The 27078-nt window shown below is 45.6% G+C and overlaps 1 protein-coding gene across 2 annotated transcripts in view; it reads right to left on the reverse strand.

Annotated features, from left to right (window-relative positions):
* The window catches only part of LOC129827465 (kelch-like protein 4), an 89572-nt gene that overhangs the window by 12278 nt on the left and 50216 nt on the right, over positions 1–27078 (reverse strand). For both annotated transcript variants that reach the window (XM_055888350.1, XM_055888348.1), the window contains 4 exons: positions 26793–26936; positions 10459–10595; positions 8074–8270; positions 5128–5340 (listed from right to left, as the gene is read on the reverse strand). In XM_055888350.1, coding sequence (XP_055744325.1) covers positions 5128–5340; positions 8074–8270; positions 10459–10595; positions 26793–26936 — 691 coding nt within the window. The remainder of the gene's footprint in view (positions 1–5127; positions 5341–8073; positions 8271–10458; positions 10596–26792; positions 26937–27078) is intronic.

Raw genomic sequence — 27078 nt, forward strand, 5'->3', positions numbered from 1 at the left:
GTGCCAGAGAGAATGACATAAGAAAGTAATCAAGGCGACTAGATTGATTAAGCCTCCGCCATGTATATCTCACTAGGTCAGGATATTAAACCTCTGCCATGTATATCTCACTAGGTCAGGGTATTAAACCTCTGCCATGTATATCTCACTAGGTCAGGGTATTAAACCTCCTCCATGTATATCTCACTAGGTCAGGATATTAAACCTCCTCCATGTATATCTCACTAGGTCAGGATATTAAACCTCCTCCATGTATATCTCACTAGGTCAGGGTATTAAACCTCTGCCATGTATATCTCACTAGGTCAGGGTATTAAACCTCCGCCATGTATATCTCACTAGGTCAGGATATTAAACCTCCTCCATGTATATCTCACTAGGTCAGGGTATTAAACCTCTGCCATGTATATCTCACTAGGTCAGGGTATTTAACCTCCACCATATATATCTCACTAGGTCAGGGTATTTAACCTCCACCATGTATATCTCACTAGGTCAGGATATTAAACCTCCTCCATGTATATCTCACTAGGTCAGGGTATTAAACCTCCGCCATGTATATCTCACTAGGTCAGGATATTAAACCTCCTCCATGTATATCTCACTAGGTCAGGGTATTAAACCTCTGCCATGTATATCTTACTAGGTCAGGATATTAAACCTCCTCCATGTATATCTCACTAGGTCAGGGTATTTAACCTCCACCATGTATATCTCACTAGGTCAGGGTATTAAACCTCCTCCATGTATATCTCACTAGGTCAGAATATTAAACCTCCTCCATGTATATCTCACTAGGTCAGGGTATTAAACCTCCTCCATGTATATCTCACTAGGTCAGAATATTAAACCTCCTCCATGTATATCTCACTAGGTCAGGGTATTAAACCTCCTCCATGTACATCTCACCTAGGTCAGGATATAAAACCTCCATGTATATCTCACTAGGTCAGGGTATTAAACCTCCTCCATGTACATCTCACCTAGGTCAGGATATTAAACCTCCATGTATATCTCACTAGGTCAGGATATTAAACCTCCATGTATATCTCACTAGGTCAGGATATTAAACCTCCATGTATATCTCACTAGGTCAGGGTATTAAACCTCCTCCATGTACATTGAACCTAGGTCAGGATATTAAACCTCCATGTATATCTCACTAGGTCAGGGTATAAAAACCTCCTCCATGTACATCTCACCTAGGTCAGGATATTAAACCTCCATGTATATCTCATTAGGTCAGGATATTAAACCTCCATGTATATCTCACTAGGTCAGGATATTAAACCTCCATGTATATCTCACTAGGTCAGGATATTAAACCTCCTCCATGTATATCTCACTAGGTCAGGATATTAAACCTCCATGTATATCTCACTAGGTCAGGATATTAAACCTCCATGTATATCTCACTAGGTCAGGATATTAAACCTCCTCCATGTATATCTCACTAGGTCAGGGTATTTCAGCCTCCATATATCCACTAGTTTCAATATATCCATGACATTCATGATTTCCATAAGTGCCGGAGGGTGATAGTTTGTCGTGTGATTTCCTTTACGGTCCATAGAGGTATTTAAAACCGTATCAAAATCTCCCACTATAATAATTGAGTGTTGCATGCAGAGACGATATATTCATATATATACTTTCAAAGAAGCTCGGATCATCATGATTTGGACCGTATAGGTTTGTTTATGTTCCAATAACATCATTAAAATCATCCATCTACCTTGATGTTCTGTTTGGACAATTTACACATTTCGATTAAAATTACAGTTAATTAATATCGTCACCCCTTTTGAATTTATTTTCCCATGGGAGAAATATTTTTGCCCCCCCCCCCCCCCAGTCCTTTTCCCACAGAATTTCATCTGTCCAGTGTCTGTGTTCAGTCTGAGATATGGCTTTTTCTTTGCAACTCTTCGCCTCTTCACTGTTGATGTTGAGACTGGTGTTTTGCGGGTACTATTTAATGAAGCTGCCAGTTGAGGACTTGTGAGGCGTCTGTTTCCCAAACTAGACACTCTAATGTACTTGTCCTCTGGCTCAGTTGTGCACTGTGGCCTCCCACTCCTCTTTCTATTCTGGTTAGAGCCAGTTTGCTCTGTTCTGTGAAGGGCGTTGTACAAGATCTTCCGTTTCTTGGCAATTTCTCGCATGGAATAGCCTTCATTTCTCAGAACAAGAATAGACTGACGAGTTTCAGAAGAAAAGTCTTTGTTTCTGGCCATTTTGAGCCTGTAATCGAACCCACAAAGGCTGATCCTCCAGATACTCAACTAGTCTAAAGAAGGCCAGTTTTATTGCTTCTTTAATCAGAGAAACAGTTTTCAGATGTGCTAACATAATTGCAAAAGGGTTTTCTAATGATCAATCCGACCTTTTAAAATGATGTAGATATTCCTTAACAAATCAGCTGTTTCCAGCTACAATGGTAATTTACAACATGAACAATGTCTACACTGTATTTCTTATCAATTTGATGTTATTTTAATGGACAAACAATGTTTTTTTTTAAACAATTTTCTTTAAAAAACAAGGACATTTCTAAGTGAGCCCAAACTTTTGAACGGTAGTGTGTATATATTAAAAAAATCCTATTTATCTTAATTTCCATAATATAGCTATTAATATTTGTAGTAATATAGGCATCTTATGTTAAGGATTTTTACCTCTTACCAGTCTCGACATTACCAGAATTACATTATGGCAAGCAATTATTATTAATTGTTTTTGCAAACAATTATTGTGATTATTTTAGCAAGCAATTATGGCAAGCAATTATTATTAATTATTTTGGCAAACAATTATTGTGATTCATACTATGTTGTCCCTAACATATTTTACTCTCTCGCAACAGTTGTGGGATGCACACACACACACACACACACACACACACACACACACACACCACACACTCAACCCCTTTCCCCCATAATAACCATAGACTCAGATTCTCAACAATTGCACCATCCCAGAGCCCAACTCAAGAAAGGTCTTGATTTACAAATGCATATACAGTTGCAGCTGTATGAGAGGCCAGCAAAACTGAGCCAAAAAAAAGGTAGAAATGGGGAGATTTGATTAACCATTGTCACGTCCTAAATGATGGTCAGATATACACCCTTCCCCTGAAACACCCACACATGGTTCCCCGTAGTGACCATATTCTCTGGCATTTTCGTGCAGTCAGACCTTTAACAATAATATGCCCCCTCTCTGAATGTCTGAGTGTAACCCCCTCCCCATGGGTTACTGCAGCTAGTGTTGCCAGCACTGCCACTGCCTGGGTGGGGGCACCACACCGGAATGCCCACCGGCTAAGTACAAGGTCATCAAGGTTCTCATTAGCAGCTTCGAGAATTCCTTTGTATATGATGCTCTCCTTTCAGGGGGCTCTGGCTCTGCAGGACCAACCCTGCCAGGCAGGATCAGAATCTTGACAGGGCGGTGCTGCTCTAGAAGGTCTCTGACCACATTATGGCTGCATACAGGCAGCTTACAGCAGGCCCATAAAACAGATAGGGACTTCTCTTTAGTATCTGGGTCGTTCAGGTGGGTGTCTAAGGTTTAGGGTTGTGGACCGTTCCATCAAGATAGGACCATAAATAAATAAATTAGACTTTAGAATGTATTTTTAAAATGTAGTTCCCCATGATTGGACAATAAAATATATTTGATGTATAATTTATTTTAAAATGCAGTTCCACCATGATAGGACAATAAATAAATAAATCTATAAGATGTATAATTCATTTTAAAATGTATAACCCTCATCTGCACCACATTGAAAGCTCTCTCACAACCCCTGCTCACAGACATACATTGGTTCTGGGATATGCATCCGTTTCCTTTCTCACTCACTTAACGCCACATTTTCCCAAACCCCATAAAACACACACCATCCATCTCAATACATCCACACATACCCACATACTGAGCCTTCTGTCTGCTGTGTTTTTATCTCTGCCATGTTGAATTAGTTCTTTTGTGTTCCAATCAGTTATATTTGAAGATAGATAGAAAAGCTATATATGTTTTGGTATCATTGCAATTCATTCCATGACTAGTATTGTTTGTTTCACTATTTGCCTCTATAAGAACTTTGTAATTTTTGGAATAGACATGGAGTGATCTTTGTGTCTCTGAACAATTGGTTATCAATATATAGTTTATCGACTACTAGAGCTACTCTTTCCCCTTTCAATCTATTTTCCTTGAATATTGGATATAGAACTACAGACCGCCGTTCTGTAATTTCCTCCGGGAACTGATCATTCATGCCTATTTTTGTGCCAGAAAGTCTTTTACCCAGGCTTTTAACCATTATTTTATCTTTAAAGAAAGCTAATTTTGCAACGATTGGGCGTTCATACCTCTGCCCTCTCTGTCCGAAGCGGTGTACACGTTCGAGTTGGATTTTGTCGATAGCTTCACGTGGGATCTGAAGATCTGTAAGGAGGAACTCTTTAACTACAGATTCAGGAACTTCTCCTTCTTTCTCTTGGATACCTGTAAGTAGCAGATTCTCTCTCATGGATCTAGTCTGTATGTCAAGTAAGGCTTCTCTCAGAACGATGTTCTCCTTTTTAAGTTCATTCACTTCGGTTTCAATCTTATTGACTGTCCCTTTTAGCTTGTTTGTGTCTTTCTCCAATGTCGCAGGTTTTTCATCACTCATCTCGAGGCTCCCCTTCAACTCTTTTATATCCTTACTGACTAATTTCATTCTATACCCAGTTTGTCATTTATTGATTTTAACAGATCGGTTTCGACCTTTACCATTCTTGGTGGTGAAAAGATTAAATTGTCTGTGTCTGTCAAAAGAATCACGTTTTCGTTTTGAAATAGGTTCCCCTCTCTTACTCTCCGTCATCTGTTGGTGTTGCTTGTTTTCATAATATTTGTCGATATATTTGTCTAGCCTTATAATTTGTTTAGTGTTGTTATCCAGATTGAAGGTTATCACCCACCAGATTGTGAAGTGTCCTCTAGTTAGTCTAACTTACCGATATTGAATATTATGTTTTTATCTTGAGGTGAGCTACACTGCTGTGTTCAGTCCACCATCTTTTCCAGTCTACTTTTGATGAAGTCATTGATCATCTACTGACTGCCCACCTGTGGAGGCAGAAGTGGCAGGCGGATGTAGGCCAGGAGAACCCCAAGGTCCTGCTGGCGATGTTGAACATCGAACCGCACCCACGTCATCAGAGCCTGGAAGATGGTCTCCTCATCTGGTACGTTTATGTCGTCACTGGCCAAGAGTTTGACGATCTCAGCCGTAGGAAGCAGGAGAAACTCCTGGTTCTGAATCACCTCTAGGAAGTGCTCCTGAAACAGGGATGTGACAGGGAGGAGGACTTAGTGGAAAAGGGAAAAAGCTGCAACCCAACCTTACAGATGACGGTCGACCAAAACGCTGGGCTCGCTTTCATCTGGAGGTTGGGTTGCAAAATACTTACATCCAATTTTCAGGTGCTGCCTGGATAGAAAATACAATTAATAAATGAAAGAAGATATTACTTATTACATGTAGAAATTAGTCATTCATTGGGTAAATAAGTAGATTCGGTAGAGAAATCGGTTACGTAGATCTAGTGTAAACGTCTTACCAGTAGATGGTTTAACTGTGTCGTTTACAACAACCAATACATTTTCTATATATTGAAATCAGGAGTATAATTATACATTCTCCGAGAACAGTATTAATAAGAAACATCCTGAGCTGTCTGTCTCAGGAGCTAGATATACAGTCAATAAATGCCTCATTTGTTTCTCGGTTGATTGATTCTCAGTATTTGACTGACACGGGAAAGAATCAGTGGATAAATTGGGCGGTGAACTTATTTAAACAAAATGAACAACACATTATAACATCAATGTTGCTAACATGGGCCAACATGACAGCCAAGCCACAGAGGGCAAGGGAAAGGGGGATATTGAGTCAGTTGTACACCTGAATGCATTCAACTGAAAAGTGTCTTCCGCATTTACCACAGATTAATCATGTTGCCAGATCTCTATGCTAGCCGAGAACATAGTGACAACACACTGCCAGAAATGTAATTAATAAAAATCATTGCATAGCAAGTGATTAACTGTGGTCTTAAACTTAGTCAGTATGAGGTCAAATACACAGTAACAGTCAGATTGGGGCTAGTTTAGAAAATAAAGAGTATGTACAATCTGGAGCTCGCTATACACCTTTATATAGATTCACCTTCCATTTGTTGGCCATCATCCCGCGCAATACGTATATATATACAGTATGGCTTTGTGTGATTGCCTCTACGAGCCTTTTCAAGGACTCTCTCTGGATAATATCATTATAGAGATGATTCTATATAAAAGCCCTTTGTGCTGCTCTGTAACGTTCAACATAACAGGGAACAAGACCCTGAGCTGTTCTTTATTGCACCAGCAAGAATAAACGTTGACACATTTAACATTGCTTTGGGGCAAGTGCCTAACAATTGTGGAAAAAAAAACAAGCATGCTATTGATCATTAATCTGTTACAAATTATAGTTGGCTCACAGAATCATGAGTCTTGGTTTAGGATCTTAGCAGTGAAAAGCCTAATGAAATGAGTCTCCTTCATTGATCTGTTCTGGTAATTCAGAAGGAGAGATCCTATTTCCTACACACTGTAGGAACATCTATACCAATGTTTGACATTGGTATAGATTAATTATTTGTAATTACCATCAGCCAGAATGCTGACAACAAATGGAATACATGAATTATACTAGCTACACTGCAGACTCTTCGATTCACAGACGTTTAAAAACAAAGGGTGACTCAGAAATGACATCCTACTTCCCTATATAGTGCACTACGTTTTGACCAAAACCATGTGGGCCCTGGTCAAAAGCAGTGTACTTTATAGTGAATCGGGTGCCATTTCAGACACACACATTCACTATACAAGAAGATAAACCTGCGGTAAGTAACTGTTTGAGAAACAAGAGCAGTGGAGAAAAGTTGTGTGTTCATCTATAGAAGAAACACAATTACATAAGAAGATGAAAAGGTTTTGGCGAGAAAAACAACAACATCGTAATTGAAAATGTGCATGAGATGCTTTGGTTCAGTTTGTCAAGTTGAAACAGAAATGAAAGCATGAATTAAAAAGTGTACTAATCTGAACTGGTCGTTTTTAAACTAGACTAATTCTTGGAGTAGCCTAGTGAAATCTAACATGAGGACTTTAACAACAGGGCTCAAAGATAGCAGGGCAAGGTTTTAGGACATTTACAGGAGAAACAAATACACTTCTCTCACAAAGGAAAAGGATGTCACAAAACATAGAACATCCGTCCAGCGTAAACTAGCGACAAAAATATCCTTATCAAAATAACAAGCTGTTGATTCAGAACCCAGAGGACAGTGGTACAGGAAGCTCTGTGACTCTCCGACGGTGTACCAAATGACGCCCTATTCCCTATGTAGTGCACTATGGGCTCTGGTCGAAGGTAATGCACTATCTAGTAAATAAGGTACTATTTGGGACGCTTCCTCCATGTTCTTTAGTGGAGGGATTGAACAGGAAGTGGTCGTGCTAGTATTGTGATTAGATGAACCTCACTGTTCTGGACAGAGCTCTATTTAAACAGAGCCTAGCAGATGTCTTTCAGGAGATAACAGAGATAACAGCTATCTCCATAAGTTGTTTACTCCGTCAGCCGGGGGACGGCCGGGGACATTATCTAGCAAATACTGCATCTTCTTGATCCCATAGAAAATGTGTGAAATAAATCATTCAGCTGTATTTTGAAAAACCAACCTACCTCTCAAAAATGTTAGTTGATATGTCTCAACATTGATAGCCACAAAATAGCTAACGTTGACCAAACATTTTTAAATAAAATCCTAAAGTTTAAAAGGATATTTGCATTTTAGCTAAGCAGTCAATGGTCATCCAACCCTAACAATGTGATGTAGACCTAACGCAACCTCCAAAAGGAAAATATGCAAATAGCAACAGACCCCACCCCCGAAAAAAATAAATATTTGAAGGTGATTCTTTGGAGTTGAGGCTGTGTAAAGATGGTTAGATTCCTACCATAGTGTAGTTGTGGGCCACGTTGAGCAAATCCATGCATCCCTGGGCGTCAGCGAAGGAGTGTATCCCCAGGCAGTTAGATGGATGGAGTTGTTTCATGAGGAAGTTACAGCAAACCTCAATGACTTGCGAGAGCTGTAGAAGGCAGGCTGCAGCCAATAAACTCTCTATGGTCTCCTCCTTCAATTCAAGGACACCTGCAACATTAACAAGATATGTTGTTACAGAGAACAAGTAGAGCGTCTTATGAGCTCCAAAAACATCACCAGGCCTGGGGCACAGGGGAGAAAATACTTAAAAACATCACCAGGCCTGGGGCACAGGGGAGAAAATACCTAAAAATATCACCAGGCCTGGGGCACAGGGGAGAAAATACCTAAAAATATCACCAGGCCTGGGGCACAGGGGAGAAAATAACTACAAATATCACCAGGCCTGGGGCACAGGGGAGAAAATAACTAAAAATATCACCAGGCCTGGGGCACAGGGGAGAAAATAACAAAAAACATCACCAGGCCTGGGACACAGGAGAGAAAATAACTAAAAATATCACCAGGCCTGGGGCACAGGGGAGAAAATACCTAAAAATATCACCAGGCCTGGGGCACAGGGGAGAAAATAACTAAAAATATCACCAGGCCTGGGGCACAGGGGAGAAAATAACTACAAATATCACCAGGCCTGGGGCACAGGGGAGAAAATAACTAAAAATATCACCAGGCCTGGGGCACAGGGGAGAAAATAACAAAAAACATCACCAGGCCTGGGACACAGGAGAGAAAATAACTAAAAACATCACCAGGCCTGGGGCACAGAGGAGAAAATACCTAAAAATATCACCAGGCCTGGGGCACAGGGGATAAAATAACTAAAAATATCACCAGGCCTGGGGCACAGGGGAGAAAATAACTAAAAATATCACCAGGCCTGGGGCACAGGGGAGAAAATAACTACAAATATCACCAGGCCTGGGGCACAGGGGAGAAAATAACTAAAAATATCACCAGGCCTGGGGCACAGGGGAGAAAATAACTAAAAATATCACCAGGCCTGGGGCACAGGGGAGAAAATAACAAAAAATATCACCGGGCCTGGGGCACAGGGGAGAAAATAACTAAAAACATCACCAGGCCTGGGACACAGGAGAGAAAATAACTACACATATCACCAGGCCTGGGGCACAGGGGAGAAAATAACTACAAATATCACCAGGCCTGGGGCACAGGGGAGAAAATAACTAAAAATATCCCCAGGCCTGGGGCACAGGGGAGAAAATAACAAAAAATATCACCAGTCCTGGGGCACAGGGGAGAAAATAACAAAAAACACCACCAGGCCTGGGACACAGGGGAGAAAATAACTAAAAATATCACCAGGCCTGGGGCACAGGGGAGAAAATAACAAAAAACACCACCAGGCCTGGGACACAGGGGAGAAAATAACTAAAAATATCACCAGGCCTGGGGCACAGGGGAGAAAATAACAAAAAACACCACCAGGCCTGGGACACAGGGGAGAAAATACCTAAAAATATCACCAGGCCTGGGGCACAGGGGAGAAAATAACTAAAAATATCACCAGGCCTGGGGCACAGGGGAGAAAATAACTACAAATATCACCAGGCCTGGGGCACAGGGGAGAAAATAACTACAAATATCACCAGGCCTGGGGCACAGGGGAGAAAATAACTACAAATATCACCAGGCCTGGGGCACAGGGGAGAAAATAACTAAAAATATCACCAGGCCTGGGGCACAGGGGAGAAAATAACAAAAAATATCACCGGGCCTGGGGCACAGGGGAGAAAATAACTAAAAACATCACCAGGCCTGGGACAGGAGAGAAAATAACTACACATATCACCAGGCCTGGGGCACAGGGGAGAAAATAACTAAAAATATCACCAGGCCTGGGGCACAGGGGAGAAAATAACAAAAAATATCCCCAGGCCTGGGGCACAGGGGAGAAAATAACAAAAAATATCCCCAGGCCTGGGGCACAGGGGAGAAAATACCTAAAAATATCACCATGCCTGGGGCACAGGGGAGAAAATAACAAAAAATATCCCCAGGCCTGGGGCACAGGGGAGAAAATAACAAAAAATATCCCCAGGCCTGGGGCACAGGGGAGAAAATAACAAAAAATATCCCCAGGCCTGGGGCACAGGGGAGAAAATAACAGATTGACAGACGTGGGGATTTGATGCTGCTCTTTATGCACCAGCGGCTCCATGGGTATTACTGGGTGGATACGTTCAAATGAAACCATATTCCTAATTTAATACATTATTTTGACCAAGCCCTTTGGGCCGTGGTCCAAAGTAGCGCACTACATATGAAATAGGGTACCATTTGAGATACATATTGAGGGTTGTGGAGTACTCACCAGTATAGGCAAAGTGGACCAGAGATCTCAAGGCTTCTGGATCCACCCCCTCCATCTTGATCTCCTCCTGTTTGGCCTCTCTCACATCGCTGGTGAACATGGCAGCAAAGTAGTCAGAGACTGCACTGAGGACCAGTCTGTATAGGACAAAATACACAAGGTAGGGGTCAGAGACTGCACTAAGGACCAGTCTGTATAGGACAACATCAACAAGGTAGGGGTCAGAGACTGCACTAAGGACCAGTCTGTATAGGACAACAACAAAGTAGTGGTCAGAGACTGCACTAAGGACCAGTCTGTATAGGACAACACCAACAAGGTAGTGGTCAGAGACTGCACTAAGGACCAGTCTGTATAGGACAACATCAACAAAGTAGTGGGGTCAGAGACTGCACTAAGGACCAGTCTGTATAGGACATCATCAACAAAGTAGTGGTCAGAGACTGCACTAAGGACCAGTCTGTATAGGACAACATCAACAAAGTAGTGGTCAGAGACTGTACTAAGGACCAGTCTGTATAGGACAACATCAAAGTAGTAGCCAGAGACTGCACTAAGGACCAGTCTGTATAGGACAACATCAACAAAGTAGGGGTCAGAGACTGCACTAAGGACCAGTCTGTATAGGACAACATCAACAAGGTAGTGGTCAGAGACTGCACTAAGGACCAGTCTGTATAGGACAACATCAACAAGGTAGTGGTCAGAGACTGCACTAAGGACCAGTCTGTATAGGACAACATCAAGGTAGTGGTCAGAGACTGCACTAAGGACCAGTCTGTATAGGACAAAATCAACAAGGTAGTGGTCAGAAACTGCACTAAGGACCAGTCTGTATAGAACAACATCAAGGTAGTGGTCAGAGACTGCACTAAGGACCAGTCTGTATAGGACAAAATCAACAAGGTAGTGGTCAGAAACTGCACTAAGGACCAGTCTGTATAGAACAACATCAAGGTATTGGTCAGAGACTGCACTAAGGACCAGTCTGTATAGAACAACATCAAGGTAGGGGTCAGAGACTGCACTAAGGACCAGTCTGTATAGAACAACATCAAGGTAGTGGTCAGAGACTGTACTAAGGACCAGTCTGTATAGGACAACATCAAAGTAGTAGCCAGAGACTGCACTAAGGACCAGTCTGTATAGGACAACATCAACAAAGTAGTGGTCAGAGACTGCACTAAGGACCAGTCTGTATAGGACAACATCAGCAAGGTAGGGGTCAGAGACTGCACTAAGGACCAGTCTGTATAGGACAACATCAACAAGGTAGTGGTCAGAGACTGCACTAAGGACCAGTCTGTATAGGACAACATCAACAAGGTAGGGGTCAGAGACTGCACTAAGGACCAGTCTGTATAGGACAACAACAAAGTAGTGGTCAGAGACTGCACTAAGGACCAGTCTGTATAGAACAACATCAAGGTAGTGGTCAGAGACTGCACTAAGGACCAGTCTGTATAGGACAACATCAACAAGGTAGTGGTCAGAGACTGCACTAAGGACCAGTCTGTATAGAACAACATCAAGGTAGTGGTCAGAGACTGCACTAAGGACCAGTCTGTATAGGACAACATCAAGGTAGGGGTCAGAGACTGCACTAAGGACCAGTCTGCACACAGCAACAACCAGCAAATAAATCAGAGGGCCGTCACAAATGGTAGGCTCTTCCCTATTTAGTGCACTACTCTCTGGTCAAAAGTAGTGCACTACAGTATATGACTGTAGAGGCTAATAGGGTGCCATTTGGGGGACACAGTCACTGCACTGTGGATCAGTCTGCACACACAACACAACCAACAGCCTTGTATTGACGTCTTCATATGTATTGATTATCCGTTACATAATGTCATGCTGATAGAGCTGTGAGGGAGCTGTGAGGGAGATGTGAGAGAGCTGTGAGGGAGCTGTGAGGGAGCTGTGAGGGAGCTGTGAGGGAGCTGAGAGGGAGCTGTGAGAGAGCTGAGAGGGAGCTGAGAGGGAGCTGAGGGGGAGCTGAGGGGGAGCTGTGGGGGAGCTGTGAGAGAGCTGAGAGGGAGCTGAGAGGGAGCTGAGCGGGAGCTGTGAGGTAGCTGAGAGGGAGCTGAGGGGGAGCTGAGAGGGAGCTGTGAGGGAGCTGAGAGGGAGCTGAGAGGGAGCTGAGGGGGAGCTGAGAGGGAGCTGAGGGGGAGCTGAGAGGGAGCTGTGAGGGAGCTGAGAGGGAGCTTTGAGGGAGCTGAGAGAGAGCTGTGAGGGAGCTGAGAGGGAGCTGAGGGGGAGCTGTGGAAGAGCTGAGAGGGAGCTGAGAGGGAGCTGAGAGGGAGCTGAGAGGGAGCTGAGCGGGAGCTGAGCGGGAGATGTGAGGGATATGAGAGGGAGCTGAGCGGGAGATGTGAGGGAGATGTGAGGGAGCTGAGAGGGAGCTGAGAGGGAGATGTGAGGGAGATGTGAGGGAGCTGAGCGGGAGATGTGAGAGAGCTGAGACGGAGCTGAGAGGCGATCCTGGTGTACAAAGGCCAATTCGACCAGGAGTGTAACGAAATTCTCTGAGTTTGAGTTGCACGTTTTATTGTTATATTATGGCCTGTATTTACTATCCAAATGCTGCTCCATGACAGACAGACAGTACACCAGGTGGTATGTCAGACAGACAGTACACCAGGTGGTATATCAGACAGACAGTATACCAGGTGGTATATCAGACAGTATACCAGGTGGTATATCAGACAGACAGTACACCAGGTGGTATATCAGACAGACAGTACACCAGGTGGTATATCAGACAGTACACCAGGTGGTATATCAGACAGACAGTACACCAGGTGGTATATCAGACAGACAGTACACCAGGTGGTATATCAGACATACAGTATACCAGGTGGTATGTCAGACAGACAGTACACCAGGTGGTATATCAGACAGACAGTATACCAGGTGGTATATCAGACAGTATACCAGGTGGTATATCAGACAGACAGTATACCAGGTGGTATATCAGACAGTACACCAGGTGGTATATCAGACAGACAGTATACCAGGTGGTATATCAGACAGACAGTATACCAGGTAGTATATCAGACAGACAGTATACCAGGTGGTATATCAGACAGACAGTACACCAGGTGGTATATCAGACAGACAGTATACCAGATGGTATATCAGACAGACAGTATACCAGGTGGTATATCAGACAGACAGTATACCAGGTGGTATATCAGACAGACAGTATACCAGGTGGTATATCAGACAGACAGTACACCAGGTGGTATATCAGACAGACAGTATACCAGGTGGTATATCAGACAGTATACCAGGTGGTATATCAGACAGACAGTATACCAGGTAGTATATCAGACAGACAGTATACCAGGTGGTATATCAGACAGACAGTATACCAGGTGGTATATCAGACAGACAGTATACCAGGTGGTATATCAGACAGTATACCCGGTGGTATATCAGACAGACAGTATACCAGGTAGTATATCAGACAGACAGTATACCAGGTGGTATATCAGACAGACAGTACACCAGGTGGTATATCAGACAGACAGTATACCAGGTGGTATATCAGACAGACAGTATACCAGGTGGTATATCAGACAGTATACCAGGTGGTATATCAGACAGACAGTACACCAGGTGGTATATCAGACAGACAGTATACCAGGTGGTATATCAGACAGACAGTATACCAGGTGGTATATCAGACAGACAGTACACCAGGTGGTATATCAGACAGACAGTATACCAGGTGGTATATCAGACAGACAGTACACCAGGTGGTATATCAGACAGACAGTATACCAGGTGGTATATCAGACAGACAGTATACCAGGTGGTATATCAGACAGACAGTATACCAGGTGGTATATCAGACAGTATACCAGGTGGTATATCAGACAGACAGTACACCAGGTGGTATATCAGACAGACAGTATACCAGGTAGTATATCAGACAGTATACCAGGTGGTATATTAGACAGACAGTACACCAGGTGGTATATCAGACAGACAGTACACCAGGTGGTATATCAGACAGTATACCAGGTGGTATATCAGACAGACAGTATACCAGGTGGTATATCAGACAGTACACCAGGTGGTATGTCAGACATACAGTATACCAGGTGGTATATCAGACAGACAGTACACCAGGTGGTATGTCAGACAGACAGTACACCAGGTGGTATATCAGACAGACAGTATACCAGATGGTATATCAGACAGACAGTATACCAGGTGGTATATCAGACAGACAGTATACCAGGTGGTATATCAGACAGACAGTATACCAGGTGGTATATCAGACAGACAGTATACCAGGTGGTATATCAGACAGTACACCAGGTGGTATATCAGACAGACAGTAAACCAGGTGGTATATCAGACAGACAGTATACCAGGTGGTATATCAGACAGACAGTACACCAGGTGGTATATCAGACAGACAGTACACCAGGTGGTATATCAGACAGACAGTATACCAGGTGGTATATCAGACAGACAGTATACCAGGTGGTATATCAGACAGACAGTACACCAGATGGTATATCAGACAGACAGTATACCAGGTGGTATATCAGACAGACAGTATACCAGGTGGTATATCAGACAGACAGTACACCAGGTGGTATATCAGACAGACAGTATACCAGGTGGTATATCAGACAGACAGTACACCAGGTGGTATATCAGACAGACAGTATACCAGGTGGTATATCAGACAGACAGTACACCAGGTGGTATATCAGACAGACAGTACACCAGGTAGTATATCAGACAGACAGTATACCAGGTGGTATATCAGACAGACAGTACACCAGGTGGTATATCAGACAGACAGTACACCAAGTGGTATATCAGACAGACAGTGCACCAGGTAGTATATCAGACAGACAGTATACCAGGTGGTATATCAGACAGTACACCAGGTAGTATATCAGACAGACAGTATACCAGGTGGTATATCAGACAGACAGTATACCAGGTGGTATATCAGACAGACAGTACACCAGGTAGTATATCAGACAGACAGTACACCAGGTGGTATATCAGACAGACAGTATACCAGGTGGTATATCAGACAGACAGTACACCAGGTGGTATATCAGACAGACAGTACACCAGGTAGTATATCAGACAGACAGTATACCAGGTGGTATATCAGACAGACAGTACACCAGGTGGTATATCAGACAGACAGTACACCAAGTGGTATATCAGACAGACAGTGCACCAGGTAGTATATCAGACAGACAGTATACCAGGTGGTATATCAGACAGTACACCAGGTAGTATATCAGACAGACAGTATACCAGGTGGTATATCAGACAGACAGTATACCAGGTGGTATATCAGACAGACAGTATACCAGGTGGTATATCAGACAGACAGTACACCAGGTGGTATGTCAGACAGACAGTACACCAGGTGGTATATCAGACAGACAGTGCACCAGGTAGTATATCAGACAGACAGTATACCAGGTGGTATATCAGACAGTACACCAGGTAGTATATCAGACAGACAGTATACCAGGTGGTATATCAGACAGACAGTATACCAGGTGGTATATCAGACAGACAGTATACCAGGTGGTATATCAGACAGACAGTACACCAGGTGGTATGTCAGACAGACAGTACACCAGGTGGTATATCAGACAGACAGTACACCAGGTGGTATATCAGACAGTATACCAGGTGGTATGTCAGACAGACAGTACACCAGGTGGTATGTCAGACAGACAGTACACCAGGTGGTATATCAGACAGACAGTACACCAGGTGGTATATCAGACAGACAGTATACCAGGTGGTATATCAGACAGTACACCAGGTGGTATATCAGACAGACAGTATACCAGGTGGTATATCAGACAGACAGTATACCAGGTGGTATATCAGACAGACAGTATACCAGGTGGTATATCAGACAGACAGTATACCAGGTGGTATATCAGACAGTATACCAGGTGGTATATCAGACAGACAGTATACCAGGTGGTATATCAGACAGACAGTATACCAGGTGGTATATCAGACAGACAGTACACCAGGTGGTATGTCAGACAGACAGTACACCAGGTGGTATATCAGACAGACAGTACACCAGGTGGTATATCAGACAGTATACCAGGTGGTATGTCAGACAGACAGTACACCAGGTGGTATGTCAGACAGACAGTACACCAGGTGGTATATCAGACAGACAGTATACCAGGTGGTATATCAGACAGACAGTACACCAGGTGGTATATCAGACAGTATACCAGGTGGTATATCAGACAGTACACCAGGTGGTATATCAGACAGACAGTACACCAGGTGGTATATCAGACAGACAGTATACCAGGTGGTATATCAGACAGTATACCAGGTGGTATATCAGACAGACAGTATACCAGGTGGTATATCAGACAGTACACCAGGTGGTATATCAGACAGACAGTATACCAGGTGGTATATCAGACAGACAGTACACCAGGTGGTATATCAGACAGACAGTACACCAGGTAGTATATCAGACAGACAGTATACCAGGTGGTATATCAGACAGACAGTACACCAGGTGGTATATCAGACAGACAGTACACCAAGTGGTATATCAGACAGACAGTGCACCAGGTAGTATATCAGACAGACAGTATACCAGGTGGTATATCAGACAGTACACCAGGTAGTATATCAGACAGACAGTATACCAGGTGGTATATCAGACAGACAGTATACCAGGTGGTATATCAGACAGACAGTATACCAGGTGGTATATCAGACAGACAGTACACCAGGTGGTATGTCAGACAGACAGTACACCAGGTGGTATATCAGACAGACAGTGCACCAGGTAGTATATCAGACAGACAGTATACCAGGTGGTATATCAGACAGTACACCAGGTAGTATATCAGACAGACAGTATACCAGGTGGTATATCAGACAGACAGTATACCAGGTGGTATATCAGACAGACAGTATACCAGGTGGTATATCAGACAGACAGTACACCAGGTGGTATGTCAGACAGACAGTACACCAGGTGGTATATCAGACAGACAGTACACCAGGTGGTATATCAGACAGTATACCAGGTGGTATGTCAGACAGACAGTACACCAGGTGGTATGTCAGACAGACAGTACACCAGGTGGTATATCAGACAGACAGTACACCAGGTGGTATATCAGACAGACAGTATACCAGGTGGTATATCAGACAGTACACCAGGTGGTATATCAGACAGACAGTATACCAGGTGGTATATCAGACAGACAGTATACCAGGTGGTATATCAGACAGACAGTATACCAGGTGGTATATCAGACAGACAGTATACCAGGTGGTATATCAGACAGTATACCAGGTGGTATATCAGACAGACAGTATACCAGGTGGTATATCAGACAGACAGTATACCAGGTGGTATATCAGACAGACAGTACACCAGGTGGTATATCAGACAGACAGTACACCAGGTGGTATGTCAGACAGACAGTACACCAGGTGGTATATCAGACAGACAGTACACCAGGTGGTATATCAGACAGTATACCAGGTGGTATGTCAGACAGACAGTACACCAGGTGGTATGTCAGACAGACAGTACACCAGGTGGTATATCAGACAGACAGTATACCAGGTGGTATATCAGACAGACAGTACACCAGGTGGTATATCAGACAGTATACCAGGTGGTATATCAGACAGTACACCAGGTGGTATATCAGACAGACAGTACACCAGGTGGTATATCAGACAGACAGTATACCAGGTGGTATATCAGACAGTATACCAGGTGGTATATCAGACAGTATACCAGGTGGTATATCAGACAGACAGTACACCAGGTGGTATATCAGACAGACAGTACACCAGGTAGTATATCAGACAGTACACCAGGTGGTATATCAGACAGTATACCAGGTGGTATATCAGACAGACAGTATACCAGGTGGTATGTCAGACAGACAGTATACCAGGTGGTATATCAGACAGACAGTATACCAGGTGGTATATCAGACAGACAGTATACCAGGTGGTATATCAGACAGACAGTATACCAGGTGGTATGTCAGCCAGACAGTATACCAGGTGGTATGTCAGACAGACAGTATACCAGGTGGTATGTCAGACAGACAGTATACCAGGTGGTATATCATCGAATAGCACAGCCTGTTTGAGCAATTTTGGTGCCATGTTATCAAATATAGCCCACCTCAGCTCAGTGGTTTTTAAGAAGATGGTGCCGACAGACATGGCAGCTCTGCATCTAGCTCCTAAGCAACTTTTTGTGTGTCATTTCTTACATTATTAGCCCAGAACATTTTTTATGTTATTACATACAGACGAAAATAAATGTTGGATATCAGAGCGGCAGTAACTCACCAGCATTAAGACCAGAAATACGACTTTCCCGAATTGGATCCTTTGTTCATAACCCCTAGGGCAATTTAACTTATCCCAGAGGCTGCACACCTTCCAGTATTTTACTTACTAATGTTCAGTCCCTGGACAATAAAGTAAACGAGCTCGGGGCGAGGATCTCCTTCCCGAGCGACATCAGGGACTGTAACATACTCTGTTTCTCGGAATCATGTCTTTCTTCGGATATACTGTCCCCATCCATACAGCCAGTTGGGCTCAGTACATCACGCAGACAGGATAAAGAACTCTCCGGGAAGATGACAGGCGGCGGTGTATCTTTCATGATTAACTACTCATGATTGTGATAACGTACAGGGGGGCGGCAGGTAGACAGGTGGTTAGAGCGTTGGGCCAATAGCCGAATGGTTGCTAGATCAAATCCCCAAGCTGACAAGGTAAAAATCTGTCGTTCTGAAGTGTATAGGGGATGTTGTTCCCACTGTGAATATTAAAACCTACCCAAACCAAAACCGTGAACAGATGGCAGCATTCACGCTAAACTGAAAGTGTGAACCACCGCATTTAACCACGGCACGGTGACTGGGAAAATGGTCGAATACAAACAGTGCAATTATTCACTCCATAAAGGCAATGAAACAGGCAAAACGTCAGAAAAAGTCGAGTTGCAATTCAACGGCTCAGACACAAGACGTATGTGGCAGGGTCTACAGACAATCACGGATTACAAACGGAAAACCAGCCACATCGCGGACACCGACATCTTGCTCTCGTACAAGCTAAACATCTTCTTCGCCCGCTTTGAGGATAACGGATAACACAGTGCCACCGATGCGGCCCGCTACCAAGGACTGTGGGCTCTCCTTCTCCATGGCTGACGTGAGTAAGACATTTAAGCATGTTAACCATTGGCTCCTGGCCCAGACGGTATCCCTAGCCATGTCTTCAGAGCACGCGCAGACCAGCTGGCTGGAGTGTTTACGGACATATTCAATCTCTACATATCCAAGTCTGCTGTTCACACTTGCTTCAAGATGTCCACCATTGTTCCTGTACCCAAGAAAGCAAAGGTAACTGAATTAAATGACTATCGCCCCGAAGCACTCACTTCTGTCATCATGAAGTGCTTTGAGAGGCAAGTTAAGGATCATATCACCTCTACTTTACCTGACACCCTAGACCCACTTCAATTTGCATACCACCCCAACAGATCCACAGACGATGCAATCAACATCGCACTGCACACTGTCCGAACCCATCTGGAAAAGAGGAATACCTACGTCAGAATGCTGTTCATTGACTACAGCTCAGCATTCAACACCATAGTTCCCTCCAAGCTCATCATTAAGCTCGGGACCCTGAGTCTGAAGCCCGCCTTGTTCAACTAGGTCCTGTACTCCCTGTTCAACAATGACTGCATGGCCACGCACGCCTCCAACTCAATCATAAAGTTTGCAGACGACACAACAGTAGTAGGCCTGATTACCAACAATGATGAGACAGCCTACAGGGAGGAGGTGAGGGACCAGGTGGAGTGGTGCCAGGAAAATACCCCCTCCTTTAACATCAACAAAACAAAGAAGCTGATCGTGGACTTCAGGAGACAACAGAGAGAACATGCCCCTGTTCACATCGACAGGACCGCAGTGGAGAAGGTGAAAAGGTTAAAGTTCCTCGGCGTACACATCACTGACAATCTGAAATGGTCCACCCACACAAACAGTGTGGAGAAATTCGGCTTGGCCCCTAAGACCCTCACAAACGTTTACAGATGCACAATTGAGAGCATCCTGTCGGGCTGTATCACCGCCTGGTATGGCAACTGCACCACCTGCTCTCCAGAGGGCTCTCCACGGTGATGTGTTGGGCAGACTGCACCACCCTCAGGAGAGCCCTGCGGTTGCAGGGGGTGCAGTCTGCCCAACACATCACCGTGGGCGCACTGCCTGTCCTTCAGGACATCTACAGCACCCGATGTCACAGGAAGGACAAAAAGATCATCAAGGACATCAACCACCCGTGTCACGGTCTGTTCACCCTGGCCTGTTCTAGAAGGCGAGGTCATTACAGGTGTATCAAAGCAGAGACCCAGAGACTGAAAAACAGATTCTATCTCAAGGCCATCAGACTGTTAAATAGCCATCACTAGCCGGCTACCACCCGGTTACTCAACACTGCACCTTAGAGGCTGCTGTCCTATGTACATAGACATGGAATCGCTGGTCACTTTAAATGGAACACTAGTCACATTAATAATGTTTACATACTGTAACGCTTCTCTAAATCCTCCTCCTCCTCAGACGAGGAGAGGAGAGAGGGATCTGAAGACCAATGTGCAGCGAGGTATGATGACATGATTTATTTAAGACATGACAAAACAACAAACACGACGTAGACAGAAAACGAACTATACTTGAATCAACTACAAAACAAATAAACGATGAAAACAGACCTGGACACGAACTTACATATAACGTGAAGAACGCACGAACAGGTACACGACTACAAACAAACGCTACAGTCCCGTGTGGCACGAACATACATACTGACACAGGAGACAACCACCCACAAACAAACAGTGTGAAAACACCTACCTTAATATGGCTCTCAATCAGAGGAAATGAAAACCACCTGCCTCTAATTGAGAGCCATATCAGGTCACCCTTAAACCAACATAGAAACAGAAAACATAGACTGCCCACCCAAACTCACGTCCTGACCAGCTAACACATACACAAACTAACAGAAAACAGGTCAGGACCGTGACATAACCCCCCCCTCAAGGTGCGTACTCCGAACGCACCACCAAAAGTCTAGGGGAGGGTCTGGGTGGGCATCTGACCACGGTGGTGGCTCCGGCTCCGGACGCTGTCCCAATCCCACCATAATAAATCCCCGCTTCTGTGTCTTCCTCAAGGTGGCGACCCTCGCCACCGACCTTGGACTGGGAACCCTAGACATGGGTCCCGCTGGATTTAGGGGCCGCCCCGGACTGAGGGACGGCAGCTCCGGACTGAGGGACAACACCGGACTGGCTGGCGGATCCTGGCTGGCTGGCTCTGGCGGATCCTGGCTGGATGACGGCTCTGGCCGGTCATGGCTCGCTGACGGCTCTGGCTGGTCATGGCTCGCTGACGGCTCTGAAGGCTGGTCCTGGCTGGACGGCTCTGAAGGCTGGTCCTGGCTGGACGGCTCTGAAGGCTGGTCCTGGCTGGACGGCTCTGAAGGCTGGTCCTGGCTGGCGGAAGGCTCTGGCTGATCCGGTCTGGCGGAAGGCTCTGGCTGATCCGGTCTGGCGGAAGGCTCTGGCTGATCCGGTCTGGCGGAAGGCTCTGGCTGATCCGGTCTGGCGGAAGGCTCTGGCTGATCCGGTCTGGCGGAAGGCTCTGGCTGATCCGGTCTGGCGGAAGGCTCTGGCTGATCCGGTCTGGCGGAAGGCTCTGGCTGATCCGGTCTGGCGGAAGGCTCTGGCAGCTCCTGTCTGGCGGAAGGCTCTGGCAGCTCCTGTCTGGCGGACGGCACTGTAGGCTCCTGGCAGACGGGCGGCTTTGCAGGCTCATGGCAGACGGGCGGCTTTGCAGGCTCATGGCAGACGGGCGGCTTTGCAGGCTCATGGCAGACGGGCAGCTTTGCAGGCTCATGGCAGACGGGCAGCTTTGCAGGCTCATGGCAGACGGGCAGTTCAGGCGCCGCTGGGCAGACGGGCAGTTCAGGCGCCGCTGGGCAGACGGGCAGTTCAGGCGACGCTGGGCAGACGGGCAGTTCAGGCGACGCTGGGCAGACGGGCAGTTCAGGCGACGCTGGGCAGACGGGCAGCTCAGGCACCGCTGGGCAGACGGGCACACCTGTAGGGAGGAGACGGAGAGACAGCCTGGTGCGTGGGGCTGCCACAGGACCCACCAGGCTGGAGAGACCTACAGGAGGCTTGATGTTAAAAGGCACCTGAAGGACCGGGCTGTGGAGGAGCACTGGAGCTCTGGTGCGCAGCCTTGGCACCACTCCCCCAGGCTGGCATACTACTCCAGCCCGTACCCTCCAGAGTGCAGGCACAGGTTGAACCGGGCTGTGGATGAGCACTGGAGATCTAGTGCCTACTACGCGCACCTCTCCCTTAGGCTCCACTCCCACATTTGCCCGGTACGAGTGGAGCGTAGGCATAGGACGCACTGCACCCTCCCAGCGCCCCGGAGACACAGCACGCAGAGCCGGCGCAGGATACCCTGGACCGAAACTGCGTACCGGAGACCAGACGCGCTGAGCAGGCACAATACGCCCCGGCTGGATGCCCACACTCACTTGACACTTTCGGGGGGCTGCCCTATAGCGCACCAGGCTATGGGCACGCACTGGCGACACCGTGCGCTTAACCGCATAACACGGTGCCTGACCAGTGACGCGTTGCTTATAATAAGCACGAGGAGTGCGCTCAGGTCTGCTACCTGGCTTAGCCACACTCCTCTCTAGCCCCCCCCCAAAAAAATTCTGGGGTTGCCTCTCGTACCTGTCCCGCTGCCGTGCTGCCTCCTCATATCGCCGCCGCTCAGCACTCGCTTCCTCCAGCTCAGCTTTGGGGCGGCGATACTCCCCAGCCTGTGCCCAGGGTCCTTCTCCATTCAAGATCTCCTCCCATGTCCATGAATCCTGGGATTTCTGCGGTTGCTTTCGCTGCCCTTTTCCCCGCTGCTTGGTTCTGGTAATTTGGTGGGTGGTTCTGTAACGCTTCTCTAAATCCTCCTCCTCCTCAGACGAGGAGAGGAGAGAGGGATCTGAAGACCAATGTGCAGCGAGGTATGATGACATGATTTATTTAAGACATGACAAAACAACAAACACGACGTAGACAGAAAACGAACTATACTTGAATCAACTACAAAACAAATAAACGATGAAAACAGACCTGGACACGAACTTACATATAACGTGAAGAACGCACGAACAGGTACACGACTACAAACAAACGCTACAGTCCCGTGTGGCACGAACATACATACTGACACAGGAGACAACCACCCACAAACAAACAGTGTGAAAACACCTACCTTAATATGGCTCTCAATCAGAGGAAATGAAAACCACCTGCCTCTAATTGAGAGCCATATCAGGTCACCCTTAAACCAACATAGAAACAGAAAACATAGACTGCCCACCCAAACTCACGTCCTGACCAGCTAACACATACACAAACTAACAGAAAACAGGTCAGGACCGTGACACATACTGTTTTACTCATTTCATATGTATCTACTACTTTCTACTGTATTTTAGTCAATGCCACTCAGACATTACTCGTCCTAATATTTATATATTTTTGAATTCCAATATTTTACTTTTAGATTTGTGTGTATTGTTGTGAATTGTTAAATATTACTGGACTGTTGGAGCTAGGAACACAAGCATTTCGCTACACCAACAATAAGATCTGCTAAATTATGTGTATGTAACCAAAACATTTTGATTTCATTCGATTAAAAAAAAAAAAGGTAGAATGGCTGGCTGGCTGGTTGGCTTTCTGGGTATTGATGTTGGGATACAACTCAGTGATTTACAGGTAGAATGGCTGGCTGGCTGGGTGGGTGGCTGGCTGGGTGGCTGGCTAGCTAGCTGGCTAACTGGCTGGCTGGCTGGCTGGCTGGCTGGCTGGCTGGCTAGCTAGCTGGCTGGCTGGCTGGCTGGCAGGCTGGCTGGCTGGGTGTTTTAGAGGATGTTGGGACACAGCTCAGTGATTTATATGTAGAAAGGCTGGCTGGCTGGGTGGCTGGCTAGCTAGCTGGCTGGCTGGCTGGCTGGCTGGCTGGCTGGCTGGCTAGCTAGCTGGCTGGCTGGCTGGCAGGCTGGCTGGCTGGGTGTTTTAGAGGATGTTGGGACACAGCTCAGTGATTTATATGTAGAAAGGCTGGCTGGCTGGGTGTTTCAGAGGATGTTGGGACACAGCTCAGTGATTTACAGGTAGAATGGCTGGCTGGCTGGCTGGCTGGCTGGCTGGCTGGCTGGGTGTTTCAGTGGATGTTGGGACACAGCTCAGTGATTTACAGGTAGAATGGCTGGCTGGCTGGGTGTTTCAGTGGATGTTCAGCTCAGTGATTGTCTAACCGCCCCTAACAACCCGTTGTGTTCCCCATGACTACATCCTATTTGTTGAAGCAGCATATGAAAAAATACAAATGAAAGTATCTCATAAACAACATTTACAATTATTTCTCATAGATAAAAGACTCAAGAGCTCTAATCGTGTTAATGTCTCCGTCTGGTTTGCTTCACAAGTCTGCTAATGTAAGAACTGAAGTGGAGAGTAATCAACATCTGCTAGCACAAGGAAATGACTTTTCTTTTCAATGTGTTATTAAATGAAACAGAGGATATTATGGTCTGTCCTCTACAGAGCAGATAATACAACTTTTGTAAATGCATGTGTAATAATCGTGTCATATTACGCGTGTACTAAGTGTTTAATGAATGCTTATGGCAAGGAGTCATGAATCGTTTTTTCGATTGCTCTGTTGAGGCCATGCAACATGTTTTTATCAAAGTGTTTTTCTGTTGCTTTCTTCACCCACTCAGTTAACAGTCATTCCTGTTTGTGGGGGCGACAGGTAGCCTAGTGGTTAGAGTGTAGAGGCGACAGGTAGCCTAGTGGTTGGACTGTAGGGGCGGCAGGTAGCCTAGTGGTTAGAGTGTAGGGGCGACAGGTAGCCTAGTGGTTAGAGTGTAGAGGCGACAGGTAGCCTAGTGGTTAGACTGTAGGGGCGGCAGGTAGCCTAGTGGTTAGAGTGTAGGGGCGACAGGTAGCCTAGTGGTTAGAGTGTAGGGGCGGCAGGTAGCCTAGTGGTTAGAGTGTAGAGGCGACAGGTAGCCTAGTGGTTAGACTGTAGGGGCGGCAGGTAGCCTAGTGGTTAGAGTGTAGGGGGGGCAGGTAGCCTAGTCGTTAGAGTGTAGAGGTGGCAGGTTAGCCTAGTGGTTAGAGTGTAAGGGTGGCAGGTAGCCTAGTGGTTAGAGTGTAGAGGCGACAGGTAGCCTAGTGGTTAGAGTGTAGAGGCGACAGGTAGCCTAGTGGTTAGAGTGTAGAGGCGACAGGTAGCCTAGTGGTTAGAGTGTAGAGGCGGCAGGTAGCCTAGTAGTTAGAGTGTAGGGGGGCAGGTAGCCTAGTCGTTAGAGTGTAGAGGTGGCAGGTTAGCCTAGTGGTTAGAGTGTAAGGGTGGCAGGTAGCCTAGTGGTTAGAGTGTAGGGGGGGCAGGTAGCCTAGTGGTTAGAGTGTAGGGGGGGCAGGTAGCCTAGTGGTTAGAGTGTAGAGGCGACAGGTAGCCTAGTGGTTAGAGTGTAGAGGCGGCAGGTAGCCTAGTGGTTAGAGGCAGGTAGCCCAGTGGTTAGAGCGTAGGGGCGACAGGTAGCCTAGTGGTTAGAGGCAGGTAGCCTAGTGGTTAGAGCGTTGCGCCAGTAACTGAAAGGTTGCTAGATTGAATCCTTGAGCTGACAAGGTAAAAATCTGTCGTTCTGCCCCTGAACAAGGCAGTTAACCCGCTGTTCCCTGGGCCGTCATCGTAAATAATAATTTGTTCATAAACTGATTTGCCTAGTTAAATAAAGTTTAAATCAATTCCTCTGGATTTTCTGGACCCTCAAATTGCTATCTGAAGAAGGCCCTTCTGAAATAAGAGCAGCCCTGGTTTATTAGATAGTACTATTGATTGTACAGATAATCTAAGTCTTGTGTTATCTATGGTGGTAATCAGTGAAAGGATTCTCACAGGTGGCTATCATAATATTATTGATCATGATTAATCATATGGGCTGTGTCCTAAATGGCACCAAATTCCCTATATAGTGCTCTACTTTTAACCAGAGCCTTATGGTCCGTGGTCAAAAGTAGTGCACTTTACAGGGAATAAGGGTGTCACTTGGGACACAACCAGTATAGCTCTAACCCAGTGGGCAGGTGAAATTACATTTTAAAAAGAGCAGCAGGCACTGACCTGTGAGCCGGGATCTTATGATCTCCCGCTATCAAGACGACATCACACAGCTGCTTGTGCTGAAGATAAGTCTCCATCTTGCGAAAGGTCTGTTCCGCATGGTTTGTAGCCTGGAAGAACTCATCCGAGCCGTTGGAGCTCATCCTAGAGTAGGGGGAGGAAGAGGAGGAGGGGGAGGAGGAGGAGGAGCATAAGAAGAAGAAGAAGAAGGATATGTGTAAGTAATCATGGTTGTAGCCCCACATGGAAGTTAAATGACCAAATAATGCAACTGATATCAACATTT

The sequence above is a fragment of the Salvelinus fontinalis genome, chromosome 29, assembly GCF_029448725.1.
Source record: "Salvelinus fontinalis isolate EN_2023a chromosome 29, ASM2944872v1, whole genome shotgun sequence".
Classification (NCBI taxonomy): Eukaryota; Metazoa; Chordata; class Actinopteri; order Salmoniformes; family Salmonidae; genus Salvelinus; species Salvelinus fontinalis.